This window comes from Ptychodera flava, chromosome 22, assembly GCF_041260155.1.
Source record: "Ptychodera flava strain L36383 chromosome 22, AS_Pfla_20210202, whole genome shotgun sequence".
NCBI lineage: Eukaryota > Metazoa > Hemichordata > Enteropneusta > Ptychoderidae > Ptychodera > Ptychodera flava.
The window spans coordinates 17690675-17715359 of record NC_091949.1 but is presented as its reverse complement, the minus strand read 5'-3'; the positions used below and the strand labels follow the sequence as shown (position 1 = coordinate 17715359).

The 24685-nt window shown below is 40.1% G+C and overlaps 1 protein-coding gene across 4 annotated transcripts; it reads left to right on the top strand.

Annotated features, from left to right (window-relative positions):
- The first annotated feature begins 1991 nt into the window (after positions 1-1991).
- LOC139122844 (diencephalon/mesencephalon homeobox protein 1-A-like) lies at positions 1992-23043 on the top strand. Of its 4 annotated transcripts, none has more exons than XM_070688652.1 (6): positions 3073-3426; positions 9796-10100; positions 18304-18525; positions 19858-20036; positions 20632-21118; positions 21610-23043. In XM_070688652.1, the coding sequence occupies exons 3-6, from the start codon at positions 18309-18311 to the stop codon at positions 21996-21998; spliced, it is 1272 nt and encodes a 423-aa protein (XP_070544753.1). In that variant the 5' UTR covers positions 3073-3426; positions 9796-10100; positions 18304-18308; the 3' UTR covers positions 21999-23043. The 4 variants fall into 4 exon arrangements, with proteins under 4 accessions (XP_070544755.1, XP_070544753.1, XP_070544754.1 ...); XM_070688655.1 differs by having other exon boundaries at positions 3084-3426; positions 18304-18456; positions 21610-23042; XM_070688654.1 differs by lacking the exons at positions 3073-3426; positions 9796-10100 and adding an exon at positions 1992-2125.
- The last annotated feature ends 1642 nt before the right edge of the window (positions 23044-24685 follow it).

Here is a 24685-nt window from a genome sequence, read left to right as displayed (position 1 = left end):
AGATTTTGACCCCGAAATCTACATTTGAAAAGAAAAGGTCATGATTTTGGCGTGAGTACGTACTGAATACTAATTTGTGTAGATTTTTAATGCAAATGAACAACTCCTAATATGGGTTCATCGATCAAACTGTGCATGTAGTACCTGAGTTTAGGTACACGCAGATACGGCGCCAAACTTTTCTGAAAAGAAGAACGATTGTCGAGCATTTGCAATAGAGAGTATTAGCGATAGGCTGATGTGGCACTTTTGGAGGCAAAATCTCTCTCAATTCTCCTACCGCTTAAAAGAATAAAAAATACTCAATACTGGTAGCTTATAGGTCTACAGCAGGCCTGGGGTATTGAGCCCAGTGAACATTCAGATCTTTATCAGTGTTATCTCTGAGCAAATTGACTAACTCACTGTGCAAAACTTTCAAAGCAGAACAAACGACTGCCCCTTTAAGGCCTAAAATCGGAGACTGTAATTTTCATCAGAAAAAAATGGCGGTCTCTCTTGCCCAAATCTTCAAAGGTTCAGGATTTTGCGATTTTTCAAGTGAACACTGCCCTCTGCTGCTCTCATGATCACTTATATAATCAGTCAAGCAAGTACAAAACTTCTAATTTTTTATGGCAGTACTAAAATTTTGTACTTGGAATTCGCAGAGTGACCGCAAAATCACCAGACTCAAAAGCGAAATTCCTAGAAACCATTGTATGGCCTTAACTTTATCTTTCACCGTTCATGTAAGGGAAGAAATCATGACGATACCTAGACATTCTTGTGAACACACAACATTAAGTTTATTATTTCATCATGAGTTAAATATTGTCACATATATGTCGTGCGTGTATCATTAGGCCATTGGAAGTGTAATAATTTTAAGGCACCCCCGAGTGGATTTGCTGTGAGATCACATGTCAGTCGAGAGCATAACGGTTTACATTGGAGTCTATTGCAACTTGCTGAAGGCGGAGAATCTTTAGCAAATATCCAATTGTATGCAACAGACCGGTACTCCTACGGGTTTTATGTAACGGTGGACCCTGATGATACTGTTTGTTCGTCAGAGGTTGACTGTCCAGCAGGAGATAGCCCGATAACATCTATCTGGCTGATTTGAGCTCTGATCTTATTGACACGGCGGCTTATCCAATTACAAGATGATAGTTGTGGGAAGATCTGTTCTCACGTCCCCAGTGCGCTGGGAGTGTGAGAACACAGTGTGAGAACAATTTGTTCTCACACTCTGTATTGTTGCGCGACCGAACACCTCGTATGTGAAACGTATGTTGATTGGTCAATTCTGCTCAGCGCCCAGTTCTCTGTACGAATTATTTGACGAATAGAACATCGCGTAATGTACAACTGGCACTATAGGGGACAGACGACTGAACCGCAGAGTGAACAGGTTGTTCTAGATTTGAGTACGGTCAGCGCGGCGTCGGCAACAAATACACGGAGGATGACCGCTTTTATGTTGTAACGGGAGAATTCAGGCCATTACAAACCTATCGGCTATACGCTCGTCGACATATTTTCTGGAGAAGAACTGCCTTGACAGCGATACATTTAGCGAATAACTTCGATGAGCGAGCCATTTGCACACGAGGCTGTAGCAGACGACAGCTTTCACGCAATGTCATCAACAGATGGCCACCAGAGCTGTTTCGCAACATTTTCCTCAGATGACCTGGAGAATTTTGTGGCTGACCAACAAAACAAAATTGCCATATCGGTAATATACATGTTAACGTGTTTGATATGCTCATCAATGAACGGAACTTCATTTTTCTTTGCGGAATGATACAAATGAAACAAGTGCAATCGGGTGCTGGTTCTTGATAGTACTTATATAAACCTACCACAATAAAATGCAATTTTCTTAAGATATTGGAGGGACGTGAGAAAAATAATCCCACACCCCAATGGGTTGGGATGGAATGTCTCACACTCGTTGGGGAATTCTGTCTCCACACTCGCCTTCGGCTCGTGTGAGACAGAATTCGAGACATTCCATCCCAACCCGTTGGGGTGTGGGATTCTATTATTCCCGGTCACATGACGACTGTATCTGATATCTGCGAATAGGATAACACTTATCACCGGGCCGGACAGAAGCTGACAATTTCATTTGACGGTACAGATTTCGTTTTTTAGGCTTCGAAAACATTTAACGGGAGAATATTCAGAGTGGTGGCGGAGGAAATTAGCAATTATCCGAGAGAAGAAATCCAATTTATATACATTGTTATTGATAAGGGGTACGCATTTGGTAAACTCACTGTACGCTACAGCAGTTTGCAGATATCGTCTTGTTGTCATGGAATTTCTGCATTATTATTTACACTTATTGACCTCTTCAAATGTTTCACAATAATTCGTTTTCATTGTAGCTTGACACAACACTATACATGACATATGCGAGCAAACATGCCTTTTCTTTTTGGGCCTTGAACGGAAATTTGTTCCTGTCATCGAGGCTAAACGGAAATCGTCCACGTATTTTGCGGTTGTCATTACAGATCGACCGTCTGTTGACTCCTTGCAGAAAGTTGTCGCGTCAGCTTTACTTGAATCATCACTCAATGCTATTCGATAAGCTATCTTAATACCCATCCTTCTAGTCCGGGAACAAAAACTTCAAAATGATATCTTCTTGGTCTGCAGATAATTGTCCAGAAAAGTGACCTCCTTAAAGCTTTAATCCCTCGTAATCTTCTCATGATTTGTCTCGGTATCTCACGAAATGTACCGTGTTTTATGTTTCGGTACTCCCTAATACAGTGCATAAAAGTTTGGGCGGGAAAGCAGAAGAGCCGACCATTACCACCCAGTAGGTTGACTATCTAGTATAATTTTTTATTTTTTTTCATCATAGTGACTCTGACAGGCGTTTTCCTATATCTAGGTATCCAAGAGATGCGAGACGTTTTAGGGTTATAGGGACTGTGTTGCAAGCAAATCATTTTTGAACAGTTAAATACGATGGGTGCAACCACTAATCAGAACAGCCAAACTCACTCTCGGCAGACGACAATTTTGGCGCCAAATTAATACAGCGACAATATGGATATTTCTGACAAAATTGCCAATCGTTTGGTTTCAGAACGAGATGTGGCATCGCAAGCCGTCGAAAAAACACAAACTCTCCAAATCGCATTGCAGTGGTAGCGATTCATGGAACAGCTGCTCTGATAGTGAATTAGAATTTGAATGTAGGAAGTTCCTGGTAATCTGCTTAAACTCTTAAAATAACATGTCGTGTCGTCGATAGCGTTTATCAGTTAGTTTGCAGTCGACAATCCCATACAGTCACTGTAATAATCTTTCTCTCGCCGTTTCTGAACTCCACTCGGACAAGTCGAATAGGGGACTCGAATTGCACCAGCAACAGGTGGTAGCTTTGAACAGCACAATTCCCGACGTCGCTTGAAGCAGGTATGATCTCTCTCATTACATTAATCACACGATATAATGGCACGACATTGTCAATCTTTCATCATTCTTCTTTGGAAACATTAACAAACTGTTATTGTGAATCTGCCGGCGCCATACATATATGTTGGACTGACTTTGGCATTTTTGATTTTCACACTAAAATTTGTACTCTCGTTTTCACAACAGTTATTGCCAGCTTGTTAAAACGCGCCTAAATGTATCGCTACATGCGTGCGCTCTTAAGCTTAGGTATATGTCGAATAGAATTTTTGTTTGTTTTTTCATTATTTTGTTATCTTGTTGTATCGAAGATTGATGTCATGTACTGCCCAAATTTCAATAGTTCACTAGAACCCTGCAAATTATTTGGTCGCACATGGAGGAAATAATTAACGAGTAATGTTTCAAACCAAGGCAAGAAAGGAATCATTTCAAAGTAATCGGAAGTGTACAGTGAACGATGGAGTCTCCTTCATTGCAACACTTTCTCTGTTACTATTTAAAATGGTATACATATCTTGAATGTCAAAAGGACCATTAATTTTGTCGAAATTTGAATCAACAAATTAATCAGTGGGGTAGAGCTGGTTTTCGTCTCTCTTTTGGTGGTAGAAGTCGATGTATTTTCCGTTGCGATCGGATCAACACCTTTCACCCATTCCTCCGAATATGCCGGGCTAGCTTGGACGAAACAGGCTCCCTCGCTCAGTCGTTGAAAAGCCATGCAACTTATATAAGAAGGGGGCTGCCTGTCAGTTTATTCAGTCGCCATAAGCTTACAAGACGCGTGTCATAATACCGATTGCTGTCACAAATCCACATTTAATTGAAACTCCAAAATCCCACTTTATATTTTGCAAATCCGATTGTCTCCCAACTACATTGTCCCGTTATCAGTGTTCGACGATTTCCCTAATACCGATTCCGATCTTTTATCTGCGAAATCCGTATACTGACTGCCTGAAAGCGGCTTCGTGCAGAATGGGTTGACCTATACTCTGCAGAGCCCGGGGAAACAGCAAGGCATGTCGGATAAGCTGAAAAGTATGAGTTATTTGTAACCAATACAAATATGAGTAAAATGTATTAAATATTACCAAATGCAAAGCAAAACCTGACACAACTACAATATTGTAATACTGTTTTAACTTTTCTCGACAGGAATCTGCTCCTGTTAACTATTAGAATATAATATAATTGTTCAGTCTTAACGCTCGATAAACCGGGTGGTCCAAGCTTCCGAAAAGTTGCAGTTTTTCCTTTTAACAAAGGCGGCGGTTTTACGGTGACTTTAAGAATGAAAATGATTGTTAGGAAGTAAGAGAATGATGGGCGTTGACGAAAATCCCCGGCCCGTTCTAGCTGTCCGTGTTATCCCGCTGTCTTGCAACTTCATTAAAACGTGGGGAAATATGCCGTGTAATTGTGACAGGCGACACAAAAGCGCCATGGAGGTAAGGGCTGTCAGCTTTTGTTGCATACACTGTAGGCAAAATCAACGAGTGCCGTGGCTTAGGCCGGATTAGCGCCGCGATATTCATGCAATTTACGGAAAAGGCAAATTGACACAAAAGCCGGATTGACATCAGATTGAAAACATATTATGATTTTTACAGCGTGATTTTCTTGTGCCTGGAAGAAATGAATTGTGGTCGCGGATAAGCGTACAGCACGTCGGTGGGGCTGATTCAAGTCAGACATCTGTGCGGGTCGCCATTTTTTTAAAGCGGGTTTTACGAAGTTGTTTAAGAATAAGCCCCGTTCAGTATAGTGTGGACGATTTGTGTGCGCAGCTGCATGGCTGCTCTTTTGCGCTGTCTTTTATAAGAGTATTATAGTAAAAATTATAAATAGGATAGTCTCATTTACAACTACATATCCAGATGAAAAGGGAGTTACAATAACACTTGATATCTAAAAATTGTTTCTCGTCGACGTTCTAATTTAAATTGAGATGAGGAAAGCAGCCAAAATTTGATCATTTCACTCGCAGTTACTGCACCACTGTGCTTCACGTAAGAGTTTGACTGCTACTTGAACAGTCGCCAGCCGTGGTATGGATAGAGAAAAACATACTTTCCTGTTAATGTCTTTCAAAAATATTACAAATTGGAGATGGACACACTAAAGAACTTCAAATTGGTGTTCAGCCGAGCGTTCTTCACGAGCAGTTTCCCCTCCCGGTAACAAAACAGTAATTAAACTTATCCGGCCCATTTTCACAGAAGAACAAACGAGAAGAGAACGATTATTGTCCAGACGACAACTCAAAAGGAGGCTCCCGCCCTTTCTTTGAACTTCCTAAAAGGTTTCATGGTCAGTGATGTTTTTTTGAAAACAGCATGATCAAAAACCGGAAAAACATTCAGCTCCGCGCTAATCTTTTCAAATGCGCTGATTGACAGAATTGTTGGAGGTATTTTTTTTTCTTCAAACGGTCTATAATTCTCTAAATTCTTTAGAGAATAGACCTGTTCGGTGGGGGTTTGTCGAGCCATTCAAAAAAGTAAGAAGTTACAAAGCACTATGGTACTCATAGCATTTGTTCTTGAGAGGGTATTACCTCTGCTTCCGAACTAATGGTACTTTTTTGTTTTATTTTACAAACGCTTCTTTAATTCTGTCTAAATATTATTTCTCCGAAAGGTTTCAATTTTTCTCCCAACAAAACCGTCAATTGGTTCGAAAAGGCCTTTTGAAATAAGAAAGACGCGCCCGGTCGAGCCATGTTTCATGTCAGCAGAATGAGTGCGCCATCTTTTGTGTGTGTTCGCTTTCACAACCACCACTGTCGTTCATCGCTTCTTCTGCGGTACTTCCCTCCAAAACAAATATTCCAGCTTTCCATCGGCAATTAGAATATCTTAAAATCGCACAGAAATTATGACCGATCGAGCGTTTCGGAGATCAGCTTATTAGAGTCCGCAATTCATAATTATGAGACATCTTGAAAATTCCTAATTCGTATATTGTTCGAAGTGCAGTCTTCGTCAAGGGAGCGCTAGTGAACCTCAATGAATCGGGCCACCCGTCCGAAGAACACGTTTATTCTTTAGCTGAATAGGGTCCAGTTGCAAAATATTTGACTCGAGAGATTTTTCAACTACCAAATACCTCCCCGCAGCCATATGCAGCATTGCCTTCCGAGACGGTGATATGTTTGATAGAGTGGACACACCTTTTTACAGAAAGTTTGCTCTCAAAGCCCCGCCTTCGGGCAAATTAAGAAAACATCGGCTCAGACCCGTTTGTGTTCTGCCCTGAGGGTGGGTGAAACCCAAATACGAGTACAAAACGACAGACAGAATAAGCCCGCTATTACTTTCCCTTGGAAGACCAGACTATCTAAAGAAAATGCGTTACAGCGTTCTTACACTGTCTAATCGCCTATAGAATGTTTTAAACACGTTCACAGCGAACTTAATTCCGTGACCAATTTTCACTTGTGTCAGCTTGAGTGCGCCCTCATAAAGAGAATAGCTGCTTCAATGTTATCTCAACACCGAGAAGCTGGAGGCAGGATTACCGCCACTTTTAGAGAATCGTTGAGAGGGCACTTTTCTGTTTGTTTGACGGGTTGCTTTTACCAAATAGCAGGTGCCAAGGGAGTGAAATGTGAGTCAGAACTGAATTAAACTTAAAACATAAACTTCAAAATTATGTGCAAAATCGCAGGTGTCGCTCAGTCACGGATCAACTGCGCAACGCGTGAATTTTTATTGTTGAGTGAAGTTGAGTGGTTTAGTTAGCTGTTTCTGAACCGTTTTAGTGGAACTCAACGCCTTTGATGTGGAACACAGAAACTATAGCAATAATGGAATATCGTGGAGTATACAATTTCTGAGTGAGGCCCGACTCTGTCACCCAAATTGCCAAAACCAGCACCACGGTGACAACGATCATCATCATCATCATCATCATCATCATCATCATCGATATATCATTATTATCATCACTTCACAACAATGATTGAGCTCTACCGCAGATATCACGCACGGTGATATCATCTTTGTTACTGCATATTTGTTTATGGCAAAAGGGATTTTATAGAAAGTAGATAAAATTTGTTTTATATTTTGGGTTTTTTCCCTTAAAGATTCTCTAAGGTACGTAAAAATACAAGTCTTAGTTGCATAATATGCAACGTCATCGCAGACACTGTTGAATTCTTGTCCCGATCTAAAGTTCACTGTACACACATACAGAACTCAACTCGACACCCATACAAGCAGGGACTCAAGGCTTTTCGACACAATTTTGGAGTAGGACAAGAAACTCTACATTACAGACTGGACAAAACGTTACGTCAAAAGTTACTGCCGGTGCAGTTTTAATCTTGTACCTTAGTCGCATTCGGTTTCTCGGAAAATGGCAAAATTCGGAAACATCAGCTACCGATTGTCTTGACTTCGAAGACAATCTCCTTTTCATCTGATCGAGGCGCGTCCGACGCGCCAGGTACTACCTCGGCGAGTTCGTCTTTCACTCCTTCACGTCTATCATCACTTTACAACGTCGTTGTACATTTCACAGCGACCTGGGCACTTTGTTCGCCGTTGTTGTGTTATAATCAGTCACTGGAGTGTCCATTTCACGGCTCACTGCAAGAAAACGAAAAGTGGTGAATGGGTACATAGAATACACGCCTAATCTGTGATATTTCAGCTTTCCATAGCCACCAACAATGAAACACGAATTAAGATAACATCATGAGATCCACCTAATCAGTTTCATAGACTGTCTGCATGAAGTGAAGTTTGCCGTCTGAATGAAAAATACCCGAAGGCAGTTTACTTACGAAAACACAGAACCTTGGTACAGAGGTTGGGTCCCCGTCCACCAGAAAAGAAATGTTTTCAATGCCCCCAAAAGATCATGGGAAGAAAAGCTCGGATTTACAGGTATTGTGCCGGTTTAGTGGGCTTTTACTTAATTGACCAAAATAAAACGAGGCCTATTCTATTCACAGGTTTTCTACAAACGTCCTCTACGTCCCACTCTCAACGGTTGACAAATGCTGGATTGTTTTGAGAGCACTCAGAACAAGGTTAATCAAAGCTAGGTCTAATAGCTTGGTAATTGGCCAAAGAAGCTAGACAGAATTCTTCAGACAAGGCATCGTCGAATCGATGTCTTTTGTCGACCTCTTAATCTACCGTTACAGGAGACGAAAAGTTGATTCTCTGTTGAGTTTATGAGCGTCTTTTGAAACACTAAAAAGTAGCTACGTATCATTTAATTTTCAGAGAAAACATGACACAGAGAGCAACCATAGGCTTCAAATCTGATATTGAGAGTCAGGCATTATCAAATTAATCCTAAATGCCAAAACCAGAGTGTATAAATAATAACACAAATTACTTCAAGTACAAAGTAATAATCTATGTAACTTAAGTTTCATGCATCCTGCAATCCTTAGACTTATAGAACTAAGGGAAATATAGTGCTATTTGTCTGATAATTGCAGGGCTCATAAAACTGTAACAGATATCATTCCTTTGTACTCGAAATAATTTGTGATTTGTGTCGATAAGATGATATATATATATATATATATATATATATATATATATATATATACAAAATCGACACAGTTCGCAATAAGATCAACTACGATGTGATCGTGGATCAACATATGATATCTCATGAATGACAAATTAAATATTTAACTTAAAAACAACGTAAACTTACCTGTCTGGTAAAAGGACTTCTGAAAATTTCTGATATACAGAAAGATATGCGCAAATGAACAAACACACACAGAGACACACAGATATACACAGACAGACAAACACAATATACCTTCACCAGCCAATGAACACGTCCCATCAAAAAAATCACCGTTACCTTATTTAAAAGCTGTCACAACAGTTGTGATTTCGAGCAGAAGTGAACCTGTTAAACCATCATCATACTCCCTTTGTTATTGTTCAGGTTTTATTATAGCGAAATGCAAAGATTGTGTTGCGACAAAGAAATACGTTCGCACTTGTTCAAACACCACCCGTTGGAGTCAAAATCACGACAAACTCGTGGTTCCAACATCACAAGATGATTCGAAATTCGACGGTAACGACTAATCTTTCCCAGCATGATTGACAGTTCAGAACCTTAAGTTTAATTCTAAACATCCTTCTTTTTATACAATGAGTGTCTTCACCCCAAGCAGTTTACATTAGGTCGAACTTTTTAGAATGTACCAGATTGCCAATGCACGTTTCGCACATATTGACATTACCATCACGAAATATCCGCTTATCGCGCGTTTCAAACTGTCCATCGTTTCTCGTATAGTAGAAACCACAACTGAAATTCTCAGATACCGTGTTCAAAAGTCTTTATATTTATTTTTTTAAAATTTTATTGTAGTGTTTGTCTGCCGTTGAAGATTAATTAAATCTGCTCCGCAGAGTTGTCGGACAGAAAAAATCAGCCAGATGCGTAGATTATCCGGAAACTTAGGGAGCCCTGTCAACTCGCCGTACAAACAAAGGCACCATTGAACGATTCGCGGAGTTGATCAAACGCGATGAGCCCCTCTTGTCTACCGAGAAGAGATCATTTCAAACCGTAGCTTCTGAAGGTGTACCTCTGCTCGAAGGCAAGCTCCACGCCAACGAACAACAAGTTCAAGTTCTGATTCTAAGCTTTTCAACATTTGTCTACGATCACAGGTAGGGAAGTGAAACCTTCTTGTTATGTTTTTTTAATGTTTATGCACACCTGCCTTGATTAAAAAACAAAACGGAAATCATCACCTGTTGAAGTCGACGTTCGATATAAAGACGAAGTCTGCAGCTCTGGTCATTTCGTTCTCTCAACAGCGAATGTAGTTCTTGAAGGATCGCCTCTAAGCTGTACACAATGATATTTACAAACTTTTCACATTTACGATGAGCTGATTTTACCGCACCCTAAGTTACGCCGAGGCAACGATAGCAGTCTCATTCGAGTCTGGAGAGCGATAAAAAAGTTCTAAAAAATTCGAAGAACATCAGCTTAACCTAGCTGTACAACACAAAACAGTAAATTTCAATTTGAATTAATATGTAAGTTTGCGCAAAATGTACACTCCGTTGGGTAAATTTTTTATGAACTACTCATGAATAATATTTGAGGGGCTGTGTTAGGAGGCTATCGTTGATGCATTGTGGCCCTGAACACGGTGTAAACTACCGCGCTTTATCTTGTTTGTAGATCAATTTGCAGTCAATTACATTCTGCTCATTTCGCCTGGTTTCTGATACAATTGTAACGGCTAAGGCAATGTGTAATCAACACCTTCCGTGTTTGTTTCCCTCTAATCCGAATTTAATGTACGGTCTCTCACAGGTGTTTAATATTTCGTTGCGTGTGTGATGAAGTCGTTGACAGCTGTGTGGTCGTATCATTGGTCGCACACACACAAAAACACCGGTCGATCCGGTCCCTACTGAAATGCGCTCACTCGAACAAAAGCATAGAGACCCCTGCACAATATAGTACCTCCCCTTACTTCAAGCTCTGAATACGGTACAATTGCGGCCTCGTCGATCATATTTTTGTCAAGATTTCCCCAGAACGGATTTCAAACTCGATTTTCAGCGATTTGGACCTATAAATAATCACACACCCACGGTAAAACATGTGCAAACAGGAGCGTTTATGTGAACAGGTTTTTTTGTAGTGTGTGCACTAAAATCTGCACACACACATTGATTACATACCGGTAGCCAACGAATCAATCCACAGTGTAAACCTCTGGTGAGTTAATCCTCTAGCTTTAATTCTCCATTAACACATTTTCTGCAGTTATGTCAACTTTTCAGACGAACACACAGCTACTTAGCTCAGCAAATATCCACCCCGCTAACAGTTTTTTCGTTGTTCTTTGAAATGAAGATAGAAAACAGATATTCACATACGCCACTGGCCGTTAAGCCTGTTACTGTGCTCCATCTTTCACAGCGGTCTAATCAACTTGACGAAAACGGCCAAAGCGCAGGCGTTTTTTGTGGAGCGGGATTCCAGAAGTTTCCTCCATTAGAGTCCGTCATTGCCGCTTACTTCCCACGGAATATTAAAGTTTTCTAAATGTGATTTCCAGTAACGAACAGTACATAACTTAGAAAACAATTAAGAATAGAGGGGGTATTACTACCGCAGCACGGCCCGGGTCTTGGCGGCGGCGCTGTCAACGAACCTAGGGTATGAACTATTTGGTATACATGTATATCTGTGCAATGCACGACCAATGCATAGACTTTGTATGTCTGGTATTCGTGCATACGTACATCAGCGAAAAATTACAATTATCATTTTGCTTTTAAAACAAAAATACCTCCACGACCGGTGTATATTTTTACCGTAACGATGATACCTATATGGACAAACCGGTTCACATTGTATCGTTATGCTAGGGTCGCTTTGACAAAATATATAAAACATCTTGGTAAGAACGTTCTTATTTCTAGTCCATGAAACTCTTGTTTTCTTCATAATGCAACTATGTTGGAAACGAGATGTTTATGATTGAAGAGGTATCTTGATATCCGTTCTTAAGAACTACACATGAGACACTCATGCCTGCATTGGCTTGGGTGGTCCACGGTACAACCCGCACAAAGCCCTTTGGAAACAGCTTGCATAGTGCTGCAAATTGATTCAAACGAGGCGTCGCGGAATGAACTGCCCAAGACCAGGTCTCTCTGTTCCCCACTTCTATCATCGCCCCTTGCATATTTGCAGGGCTGGACACATTTGTAGTAGATGGTTCATTCACTTCATTCACCAGTACCTTGAGTATTTGGAATATCGGCAGCCGCTCTGACGGCAGGTAGGACGGGTACACCATGGCATTACCGGCGTTGGAACTACCGGCGTTGGGGTTACTTGGAATAGGTTCGGTCGGTCGCTACAGGTGTAGGTACGGCAGCTTTCTCGCCAGACACCGGTAAATTGGTCGTACGATTTGTGTTGTATTTTTCCGGCCTCAACTCTTTCTGACACTTCAATCATAAAAGCTCGTCTTCAACACTGTTGTTTTTCTATATCGTCGATATCGGTCCCGATTGCAGGACCTTCAGGTTGTGCGGTTTGGGCGGACGACATTGCAAGTTGCAAGTACTGTTCGTCAGCATTTTTGTAAGGAGATATTGTGAAGCGTCTAAGTTCAAAACGATCTTTGAAGTTCAGTTCTGCAAAGCACAGTTTCACAGACAAATCTCACATGTATATTGATCTATAACAGGGCGTAAATCTCGTGTCTTTTGTTGGGGGTTTAAAACTTGAAAAGCGATCTTCCAAAACTCTGCTATCAATTCTTCTGATACATGGTATTTGTCTTATTCAGATTCAATGCGATTTTCTTCTTCAGAATCAATGCGATAATGTTTCCCACAGTGTCAGTACAACTTTCAATAGAGTCATTCGTTGCATAAACTCAACTTCATCGATTACAACCATCGTTGCTATCATACTAAAACAAAAAAGAACCTCAGAACACCCTCCCAAAACAAAAGAAACTTCCCTAATACCTATTCTGACCAAAAGCAAGACAGTCTAATCCCATTTAAGGCATCACATAGACACAAAACACCTGCTGATCCCATTTAATGTAACACGTCCATACTATGCATAATTTAAAACACAGTCTCTTAATTAGGTAACCGTGCTCAGGAATAGTACATATTTATGAAATCATTATGAATATGTAATTAATATAATCGATATTAGGATCAATTTACCTACTATACTGCTAACGGGTTACACAATCCAGTTTTGGCCCCTGGGCCCAGTCTTTCAGTTGATTTCACTGATTGGGTAAAAACGGCATTCATCGGTGTCGTCTCAGAATACGTGGACTAGTTTCCGTGTACGATAACAAAAAAGGTTGTGTTTATGTACATCTACTCCACGAACTACTGCAATAGTGACAGCAGGACAAGGTGTTTTGTTGATATTTGCGTTCAAGGTTCTTTACCTGCGTTGAATTTTCGATAGTTCTCGGCTACATGAATGGTTCAGTTATAGTCAGTGCGGAACAAAACAACTGATGCTGGTAGACTCTTCAGGTAGGGATTTGAATATGTTGTCAGACGTGGGACGGTAGACGAGTCACATAGACGCTACCATTGTGCAGAATGTACCGGCAATCGAGGTGGTCACTGTTCGTGGTAGGGATATTGAATGGTTCTGACTTAGCCAGGGTTCATTTATTTGGATGAGTTTATCCTATGCTGAAGCCAAGGCAGTGCCAAAGGTCCATTAACTGTAACTTTTGGCGCGTTTTCCCATGTTTTTTGCCAAGTTCGTAAACGACGATTTCTTGGCCTACTCCCAAAATCATGTACTTGTAGAAAAGCCCGATGTCCAACCGCTTCATATAAACCTTATCTGTGTGGTACGTATGTCAAGTGTTAACACTCAGATTTCAGTCCGGACTGATATTAATGTTAAAACAATAATGTAGCATATATGTTTACGATTTGCATAATACTTAATTGCAACAATGAAGAACAATTGCGGTGAGAAAATGGACCATGCCTTTCAAAAAGTAATGTAAATGTTATCACAAGTTGCAATTATTGTCCTTTTCAGTTTAACGACGCTTTCTGATAGCCTTGCACGGATAATCAGGCTAGTGATCGAGGGCGTTAACAGCTTATCGGGAATGTCCATTTCAATCATAGTTATGCTGTGTAGAAAGAGTAAGTCATTATAATAGTATTGATAACGCGACATAATAACGTCAAAAGATAATCAATTTGATATTCATTGGTGGATGAAGTTATATCTCTTCTGTTTCTTTAAAAACTCTCAATAAAATGCCATTACATCATACCGATGATTTTTTTTCTTTACGATAAAGATATTCTGTGTACTTACGCTACATCGGTACAAGGCTGTTAGGTTACACGCTGGTGTCAGGGTGTGTAGCTGTTAGGTGTACAGTGGTGTATTTCTCGTTGAAAATGGCGAAATGTTATGGGTGAACCTCAGGAAATATTGAGAACCAAGATCTTCATGACAATGTTACAAAATTATGCTATTTAATTGCAAGAGAAATATCCGTGGAGCTCCGTCACTCCTTGACCTACCCAGATCGTCGATTCGGTTGAAAATAATCTCAAACGAATGATACTGTCCAATAGACCTTCTGTTACTGTGAACAAACTGAACTTTTAAAATGTACGAATTTACAGAATCATAGCGATAAAATTGATATTTTCAAATATTGTCGAATCATTGGCTCGTCATGCTATTGCCCAGTCAGCGGCGAGTAACCTCGTGCACCCTTGATCTGTAGTCTGGAAGAGACTTCGTGTGCAGGAAGAATTAAAACATTTTTTGGATGTGTTTGTGGTAATCGATTCTTCCGGGGGGTCTTTTTGGTGCAATTTGTCACTAAAAAGAGAAAAACGTCAGAGTAAACGAAAAGGACTTAGTTTTAATACAAGCAAAATCACCGCAATGTATACAGTGAAATTCAGGCTTACTTAAATCCGATGTACTTAAACCCAACTTCCGGAACAAAACTCGGGATTTTTGAAGGAAAACAAAAGGTTAGAATTCTGTAATGTCCTCTGATTCACATGAAGGTGTTCAGTTGCCGCATACATTAATAAAGCATGTACGAAAACTGACATATCAGGATAATGGAAACAACTTTCCATGATATTGCTTTTGACTCTTTCTCTACCTGTGTCTGTCAGTCTCTGCCTCTGTCTGTCAGTACGCCTCGCGCCTATCTGTCTGACTGTCTATCTCTCTGTCTCTTTCTCTATATCTGTTTATCACACTGTCACTTCTGCTGTGTTTGTTCTGCCCTCTTTCCCCCTTTACCATTTTCCCCTATCTGTCTCTCTGCATGTTTTAAGCCTTTGTCTGTGCCAATGGCTCTCTTTGTGTCCTTGTATTTCCCCCCTCTTCTCCCGCCTCTGTCTCTGTCTGTCTGTCCTTAATCTCTGTATATATCTACCTGTTACAATCTGTATGTTTTTCTATCTGTCTGTCTCTATGAATGTCTCTCTCTGTGTCTCACTGTCTCTGTCTTCCCCTCCCCTCTCCCCCCTCTCTCTCTCTCTCTCTCTCTCTCTCTCTCTCTCTCTCTCTCTCTCTCTCTCTCTCTCTCTCTCTCTCTCTCTCTCTCTCTCTCTCTCTCTCTCTCTCTCTCTCTCTCTCTCTCTCTCTCTCTCTCTCTCTCTCTCTCTCTCTCTCTCTCTCTCTCTCTCTTTTACTCTATTATCACCATCGCGCATGACTCCTATGGCTCTGGGAACTCTATCGATCTCCATGTGTTACTTAAATGAAAGTCAAACCATACCTCTTTCCGTTCTAGACCTTTTACATTCGTCCGCATATCCAATGGAAAAACATTACTAAACGGACAAAGGATTTCAAGAAAGATATTAAATATAAATCTGCACAGCGCCAATTATAATTTATGTGTCTGATATAGCCTCGGTATATTTTCATCGATTATAGTATTCTTCCCTCTTTTGATGCGGTTTTTCCATCTCTCTCACTATTGCCCGCTCTATCAAAGCAAATCGAATACACCCTCAAACTGTATGAGTTGCAAACAAAAAAGAGACGTTTTTGTCAATTTTGCGAGTGCCTTTTCTTTGATTGTCGAGAAAATCGAGCTGCCGATGAGGCTGTGATTATCCGCTGTCGAAGGAATCGAGTCAATATGTTTTGTCCCCGTTTCAACAAGTTTGCAAAGTGTCCCGTTTTGTTTATGCGTATGCGAAAGTGTCTGTGTGTCTCCCCTGTCACTGCAAAATGTCGGCATCAGAAACGATTTGCAGAAATTTATCAACACATAGAGATTCAACATTTGTGTCCCAAAGGGCGGGAATGTCAGATAATGCAACGTATTTCGACGAGAATGAAGTTTGGTAGCATATTTATATTAAGTAACTTGACTTCGAACATCCAAGTCAGATATAAAATCCAATATTTTCAAGCTTTCGTCTTTTTTTTTCAAAATATTATAATATCGCCAAACTTGCAACTGCAGGGATATGGGACAACTTTAGATAATAATATCATGAAGGTGTTTTTCCTCAAAACGAGAAACATTGGTTACTAGAATGGCCTATGTAAAATATTGTCAATCCAATTTGAAAATAAATTATCGCCAATCATCGTCCACTAGCGTTCCCAGCCTTATGTTTGCCCTCTATACTTATATTTGCTCTCTATACATTTCAAAAAATATACTTGGTCAAGTTTCAGCGAATTTGTATTCCTGATTCAAAAACTCACACTTGACTTTTCATTTTCGATTATGAAAGAGAACAGCTTTGAGTTTCCTAGAGAACAACATGAGTAAATGCGCAAAACTCATATTTCGGGTGTTCGCTCTACCTTACGGGTACGATGACCTTATACTGGTAAGTTTTGCGTACAAACATGACGTCATAGTGGGATTAATGTTTTATTGGGAACTTGCAAACGCTTATCTAGTTATGGTCATGTGACTGTAGCACTGCATAATGAGACATACACTTTCAAACACGATACGAAATTCTCAAAACTACATCAAATGATGGGGCTCTGTCTGTGGATTTAGGAATTGGCCAGGAAACTTAATATGTTTTCGCCGTCAAGAGGCAAATCAGAGCATCTGAGCTAGCTCTTTGCAGTATCATGTTATATGTGGCTACGATTCTCTTCCCCAAATTAGCAAACAAAATCACGACGAGGTAAATGATAAATAACAAACAAACAAATCAATGACTAATCAGCCCATGAATTTGGATGTACTAATATATTTTGTTGTCACAAAGAACTGTTACATGTTATTTAAAAAATGAACTTTTTTCTTGATTTTACTCCCTGCAAATGAAAGTCATGTTCTATAAAATTTAGTTTTGGCGTTTATCTGAGAGAAGCAATTTACACAGCGCTTTTGATGCCCAATTTTCATAGTTCTAGCTACACCTGTCATGTCGCTAATCCGATTTCTACTAAACTAACAGGAGGATGTTAAGTCGATTAAAATAGGGCCTCTCAGTAATCCATTCAAGGAATAATACAAAAAACGCCAGGGAGAGAACACTGCATGCATGGAGTGTTGTTCACTAATCCAGTTGTGAAAGCTGGACGGCCAGCAAGCCACGCCCTCAATTCATTGTGTGTCTCCCCATTCCCGTTATACTTAAAGTGGCGATATAGAGCCCCTTAAGCAAGTTGTAAAAGTGACATAACCGTTCATACTAGTTTTGTATAACAGTCTGCATAGTGGAACGAACAAATATAAAATACACCATGATTTATTCTATTCGATAAATACTCTGGAGCTAACTCTCGGATAAAAAAACTATCTGACTTGTATCTTGTCGACTGGATATGCCATTTCATGCCAAAATCATACGTACTCAGAGGTCGACAAGGAACCGAATTTATTTATTTATTTATTTATTTATTTATTTATTTATTTATTTATTTATTTATTTATTTATTCATTTGTCCATGCATCCATTAATTTGAATAGTTCTTAGTTTTCAAGTTAATCATTTTCGACTCCTAGTTCGTATATGTTTAGTTGGTTGGTTGGTAGGCTTATTATTTATCTGTTGTTGGTGACTATATTTCTGTTTGTCTTTTGTCTATTTAATTATTTTATTTCCTTAAATGTTCATAAGTTTAAAAATATTGATAAATGGCATTATGAAACAGATACATTTGAATTTCGAAAACAATGCGATGCTATTTATATGGTGTAGATGTTGTCAGGAACATGTGTCTGCGTGCACTTTTTCTGAGCGAGCATATTGCCAACATCCATAAATTATTAAATAGCACTCTGTACCAACACTTTGAGGCTCGTTACCATGGACACCGCACTTGTAGATATCTCTATAATCTCTGACATGTTTCGTTTTTCAGGAACGATGCAGCAATATGGCGGTTTCAATGGTTACGACGTACACTCCCTGGGTACTATGGGCGCAGTGTACGGCGTCCCACAGCAGACGCACAGTCCACAACCTGACTACCGTCCCGCCGGCCCTGCTTTGACTCTGGCCGAACGTTTAGCAGGTGAGAAGATTACTAACGTCCAATCAGAGATGGTTTATCTTAACGTGTGTGCGAATCACCCAATGAGAGGTGGGTGTTCATTCCGATGAGTATAAATTGGGTTTCTTGCGAAACATCACAGAATTACTCAAAATATTACAGAATTCCTCAAAAGTTATTTTTTAGCACTCAATCAGATTATACAATGCATTAAGTAACTTTCCAGTCCCCGGGCCAATACGATGTCTTAGATAGCCTGCAGAAAAAATCCTGCAAAATTAAACCGCGTATCTGTATATGGTGATTATTTGAGCTTGATGAAGTTCATTCATCGCAACTTGAAACATATTCGCTGTAATCAGTTCAGTATCTCGTTCTTTCTTTTGAAAGTTGCGTAAAACCACGCGATAGGATAAAGAACAAATGTGCAAATATAATTTTTGTTCCTTTTTGAAGACAAACCAATCAATCGAACACGATTCGAAACTGCATGGAGTGCTCTTTATTTGAGAGCGGCGGAGGCAAAGACCTGGCCCCGAACAATCTCACAATACGGCTGCGTAAAGCCGAATGCATTCTCCTCGTGTATCCGCATATAATCCAGGCACATAAAGGAAATTATACGATTTACTCAAAATTAGAAACTAGAACCAGCGAGCATATCTACTCTTATTGGATTTATTAAATTATGAATTCCATACGTAGATTATACAGTCATAAATTAATCAACTTTCCCGCTTTTTTGCGATTAATATTAAAAACTTAAAAAGTGCCATGCTTGTACTTCAGCAGGGGTCATGCTCCATGAGAGACGCAAAATTGATTTTTAATTCACGCACATATTAGTTGGTATCGAATCACACATTTTTTTGTGTCTGCAAAATTTATGCGCCGCGTTTCTCGATAAGTACGGAGTAATGAAAAGGTTGGACCGGAAATAGAATTTATGCTTTCTCTTTGAAAGGTTGAGCAGTGGAAAGACAGAAACGTGACGACAACTTGTCACAGTATAGCTAGGACAGACAAGTAACGATGGACTGCAGGAAAACTAACGGTCTGTTGAGCACGGAACAGACAGATCGATAAAAGTGAAAACCGACAGATATAGTGCAGGGCGTTGATCTGCTCGTTGTGACAAAAATGGTTTAAAGTTTAAACAGAAATAGCGAGTCAAGCACGCAAGACATGAAAGAACGGGAAAGGGAAGGGCCGTAAATAAGATTAAAACATTTAGTTGTGAGTTACGGGAGAAAAACATACCATTAAAACTATGTTATGATGAATTCAGTGAGATAAACAAGGCGTTGTTATTTCAATTCTACAAACGATATTCCATTTCCCTTGTTTAACGTTTGTTTACTATCATTCCCGCTTCACTCTATAGTGACATTTATTAAAATATTTATGATTATTGGTTCACAGATATAATACTCGAAGCTCGTTATGGCGGGCACCATCGGAAGCAGCGGCGCAGTCGCACTGCATTCACCAATCAGCAACTAGCAGCTTTGGAGAAGACATTTGCAAAAACGCATTACCCGGATGTTGTAATGAGAGAACGGCTTGCCATGTGTACAAATCTACCAGAAGCGAGGGTCCAGGTTAGTGATGATTATTCAAAAATAATTCACTTGTGACTCAGTTGAGTCATTAGAGAGATTAAAAACTTCTTCATGGCGTGTTTAATCTCGAAGTGAGAGAGAAAGTTGTCCGAGTTTTTGTTAAAAAAAGAGATTGCCTATAACAATGTAGACATCTCAAAATAGTCTCATCCTAGATATCTTTTTTTTATTTCTTCCAATTTGATGAGTTCATTTCGAGCATCTGCAATATAATAATAAGATACATCATAATTTGTTTTCTTCATCGGAAGATTTTTCTTGGCTTGTAAATGCTTCTGCATCATTACCTTTTCCCAGTCATGTTAGTTTTTATCTTTTTTTAACTCTGAAGAGGCGTGTATCATCTCACGAAATCTTAGTTTTGAAAGAATAACACAGAATAGAATCTGCTCAACTTCCGTCTTTCCAAGGCATGGATATGTGCAATTATTGAAATGCCAAGTTCAAGGAAACGTTTTGTCTCCAGCAAAGTTTCTGGTCTTCCCAGCATGCCCTGTTCAGTCCTGAGTGTCGCCCTTGCAACACCGGTCGCTTTGTTGTTTGACAATTTCGGTGCGTGCCATTCCATTTTCAGGTTTGGTTCAAAAATCGGCGAGCCAAGTTCCGTAAACAGCAGAGATCAAGAATTAAAGAAGAAGGCGGGGAACGAAAAGAGAAAGAAGTCAACGGAGAAACGACAGGAACTACACTGGGCTTCGGGATGTCGAACATACTCAACCGGGGTGATAGCGTCGAGGATCCAATATCCAGCTCCCGGCAACGCGTGGAGGCAGGATCCGTCAACGACGACGGGTCACGTGACGTTACGGACGTTACTGAGTCGACTGAGCAAGACGCCGGGAGTGATAAAGACACTGAAAATAATGACATTGACATCGTGAATCACGAGGATTTGAAAAAGGAGGAAAGAGAAGCGAAGTCGCCCGAGGCTGAAATGAAAGATGAAGATTTGACAGATGAAGACAAGGTTAAAGACAACCCTGCAACTGAGATATCACAAACATCTGGGGCCGATGTAAGGTGTGGGAGCGAAATTGAAAATGATCGTCCGGAGATAGCTCGTAAGTAGCAATATCTTGTCAGTTTGGTTAAAGTGTGGTACTAACGGTGCCGCTGACGTGAAGTTAACCAGAAACGTTCTAGATAAATCTGGACGAAAACGTGAGTAACACGTTTCGTCAGTTTAATCGCATGATTTCATTATTAGTCCCGAGGGAGCGGGTACTTTCCACCGCTTGTAGCAAAAGTACCACTTTTCCTACACACTATGACTTTTTAAACCATAGACGCCAGCATAACTTTCGAAAAAGTTGTCTCTGCCATTGTGCTGTACATGAAGCCGCTGGAACAAGTGACCGCCTTGGATCCCATCGCTAAACAAATTAACACGTGTTTGCGTGTCATATCGTGTTGTTCGAGTGATGCTTGAGAAAAAATAGAGTCACCCATATGTATATCAATACATTGTGACGTCATGATAGTTATTAGCTCTAATTACAGGTCTCATTAGAATTGTTGTTTATTGTCTCCACACTTTCTTGTCGGTTTACAGACATACCTTTGATGTCGCCGGACACCTGTTTTCAACCTCATCTCCAGTCTCCTACGTCACAGTTCAGCGTGCTGCCTTACCCTTCACATTTTCCCCTATCGCATCACAGATACGTCACTTTCCCATCATTCCTCAAGCATCCGGCGCAGTGGCCTCTGACCTTTCCTCACGACGGACACAACTTCCAGAACCCGGCACTTGTATTGCCCCCTGCCCTGCAAAGTGGATGGAATGGCCCGATGAGGCAGCGGCTGTTCCCAGGTGCACTGACACTGCCTTGCTCGGCTATGCAAAACAGCAGTATAGAAAGTTTACGCATGCGTGCAAAACAACATTCATCGTCATCGGTGCCCACGGATGCCAGTTTCCTTTCTTTCTGTAAGGATTAAATGTTAGATCCTGCTTGAAAGAAAACACGAATTTGACGGACATTATCTTCAAAGAGTTGAACTCTTTCACTGCAACTGGACATAAGGAAGCCAACATATACTACGCAGCGGACGCCACTTCAGCAAGCAAAAATCGTCGAACATTGCTGATGCAGCATCGGTGTGCAGCTCTACGCTGAACTTTTTCAAACTAGATATACCATGTAATAAATTTTAATTTACAAGCATTTTCGAAAAAAAACATGACTTCTGAAACTCTCTCAACAGAAACCTTAGAATGCTATCTTGAATCAAAGACCGTTGATAATTTAAACACGCGAATGACGAACGAAACTCAGTGTGATTTTTTGAAGAGGTAGCTGTATTTTTATTTCGATTATCAAGCACCACTGAACACTGACAGTGTGACACGCATGCGCCATGGAAACTGTGTACTGGTGTATACATGTTACTCAATCACAATTCAGAATTTTCTTTTGAAAGGTTTGCTGTTCGAAAATTTAGTCAGCAGTATAAACATTAAAGAACCTATTTTCAGTAATTCTTCTTGTTTGGGAAGTTCAAATCATGGTTTTGTCGTCGGATTTTCACACTTTGAAAACTTTCGTTTTTGGGAGGGGTTGAGGTGTACTTCAACGAGTTTTGTTTGCAATTCGCGGGTTTCCATTATTTACGGTCCCCCCTAGGTTCTCGTTCAAATTCGCATTTCAAAATACTATGGCAAACATCGCCGTTACTGTGTTTTAAGTCGAAGAGTCGCATCTTTGCAATTATTTTCAGCATTCAGGGGATCGTAAACCAACAGTTTGATGCACAAACTGCCAAGAATTATCATGAGATTGACGTAAAGCGCGCAGACATTCAGAAAATACAGACTTAGCAACTTACTCCTTGTACACGTGACGGGTAGCCATGATTACTTCACGTTTTTTCACTCATCCGCTGATGACTGTTTTTATGCTTGATTGAAATTCTAATAAGAATATTGCTAAATACGACTTTTCGGAGTTAAATAAAGTGATAATTATTGACAAAAAAACATAGGCTCTTGTGAGATTCGTTTTCATGTATCTAACTTGCGCTTTTCGTGGGTTTGTTTAGTATGGGAAAATAACTAGTGGGCCTAATGCCAACATAATGATTGGTAGCGGACACAGTCGAAGAATTGAAGCCGAGTTTTATGAATAGAAACATAAAGTTGATAAAATAGGGTGATAGGCAAACCTTTGCAAAGACTTGTGGCCAGAGCCAAACTATTTGTACCGGTTGCCCGCTTTGTGCGGTTCGCCCCTTGTGAAGATAGAGATGGCTAAAAGTAGCGGTCATATCAGGCTAAGTGGCTCTCTATAATACCGATTGAGTCCATTTCTATTCACGGTCATTCTAAATGGTCCGTGTATGATCCCCTCCAGAGTGATTTGCTTAAACGTGCCTTTCAAGTCTGTTCACACATAAGGTGTAACACTGCTAACATATTTATTTTGGGGTCACTTTGTTGTAAATGCGCCGTATCCTCGGTCAAGTTCTGTCTCATTTGAGATGCAACATTCTAATCTCACTCCGCCGTAAAACCACTCCAGAAATGAATGTGCCTTCTCCTTGGAGTTAAATGGTGTGTTCTGAAGAGAACTCACAACTTCTCTCGAGTCCACCAGGGTCCTTGGTCAGTTTCCGAAACGCGCATGACAAAATATTGGTATTTTCTGCGTCAGTGTTTACTTCTTGCTCATTTCAGTAGTTTGTGGTAGTGTGGAAAACGGATACATTGCCCTCTCTCTAAAGTATGTTGAAATACAGACTGTTAGCCCTGACAACATAACATGCACTGTTTACAATATGCTATGTGTCAACTATTACAATGAACATTACGTCAAGCTGAAAGCTTGCCATGATTTTGGAGTGAAACAAAAATCTGTGCTTTACTAACTAAAAAAAAGATATAAATAAATTGAAATTATCAAAAGTTACAGCTAAGTGAGCTGTAATGTATGCCCAACAGAGAAATTTGCCTCGTGGTCTATTTTTATTTTTTTTTCTGTGACCTCAGAATCGAATTTACATGAACGGTTTTGATCCAACACGCTGTTTTTAGGAATTTCAAAGTTGATTATCCAAATTATGAAGACCACTCATTTCGTTGATATTTGAAACATTCGTTCAGTTAAAAATTTGAAGTACATGAAGAAGAACATGGCAAATATGGTGAGGGAAATAATGCGGTCATTTAGTCTCGAGGATGATAAAATGACATTAGAATTTTAACTTTTTTAGTTGCACTCTTGGTCGAGAGAGACTGCCCGGAACGGCTTATTTGGGAACTGCCGCGACTACAATTACACTTCAGACATTGATTTCTCAAGAGCTCGGTAGGTAAACATTATTCCGTCGTACAATGGCCGAATCTTTGCACTTTTCATCGTTATTAAGTGGCCATCCACCCCCGAAGAAAGTGACCAAAGTGCCGGTACAATAGTCTTACAAAATAGTGGTACAAAAGCCACGCCCGACATGACAGTGGCGGTTTGGACAGTCTTGAGCTAATGAAGTAACATTTATTGTGGAGGGTTTGGGAGTGGAGGGGGTAATGAGCGTCAATTAAACCATACAATTGCTCCTGATGGTTTTGATTCCTTTCTAGGGCAATTGTACGTTTCTCGATCCCTGCGTCGTGTTTAATTTCACTCCGA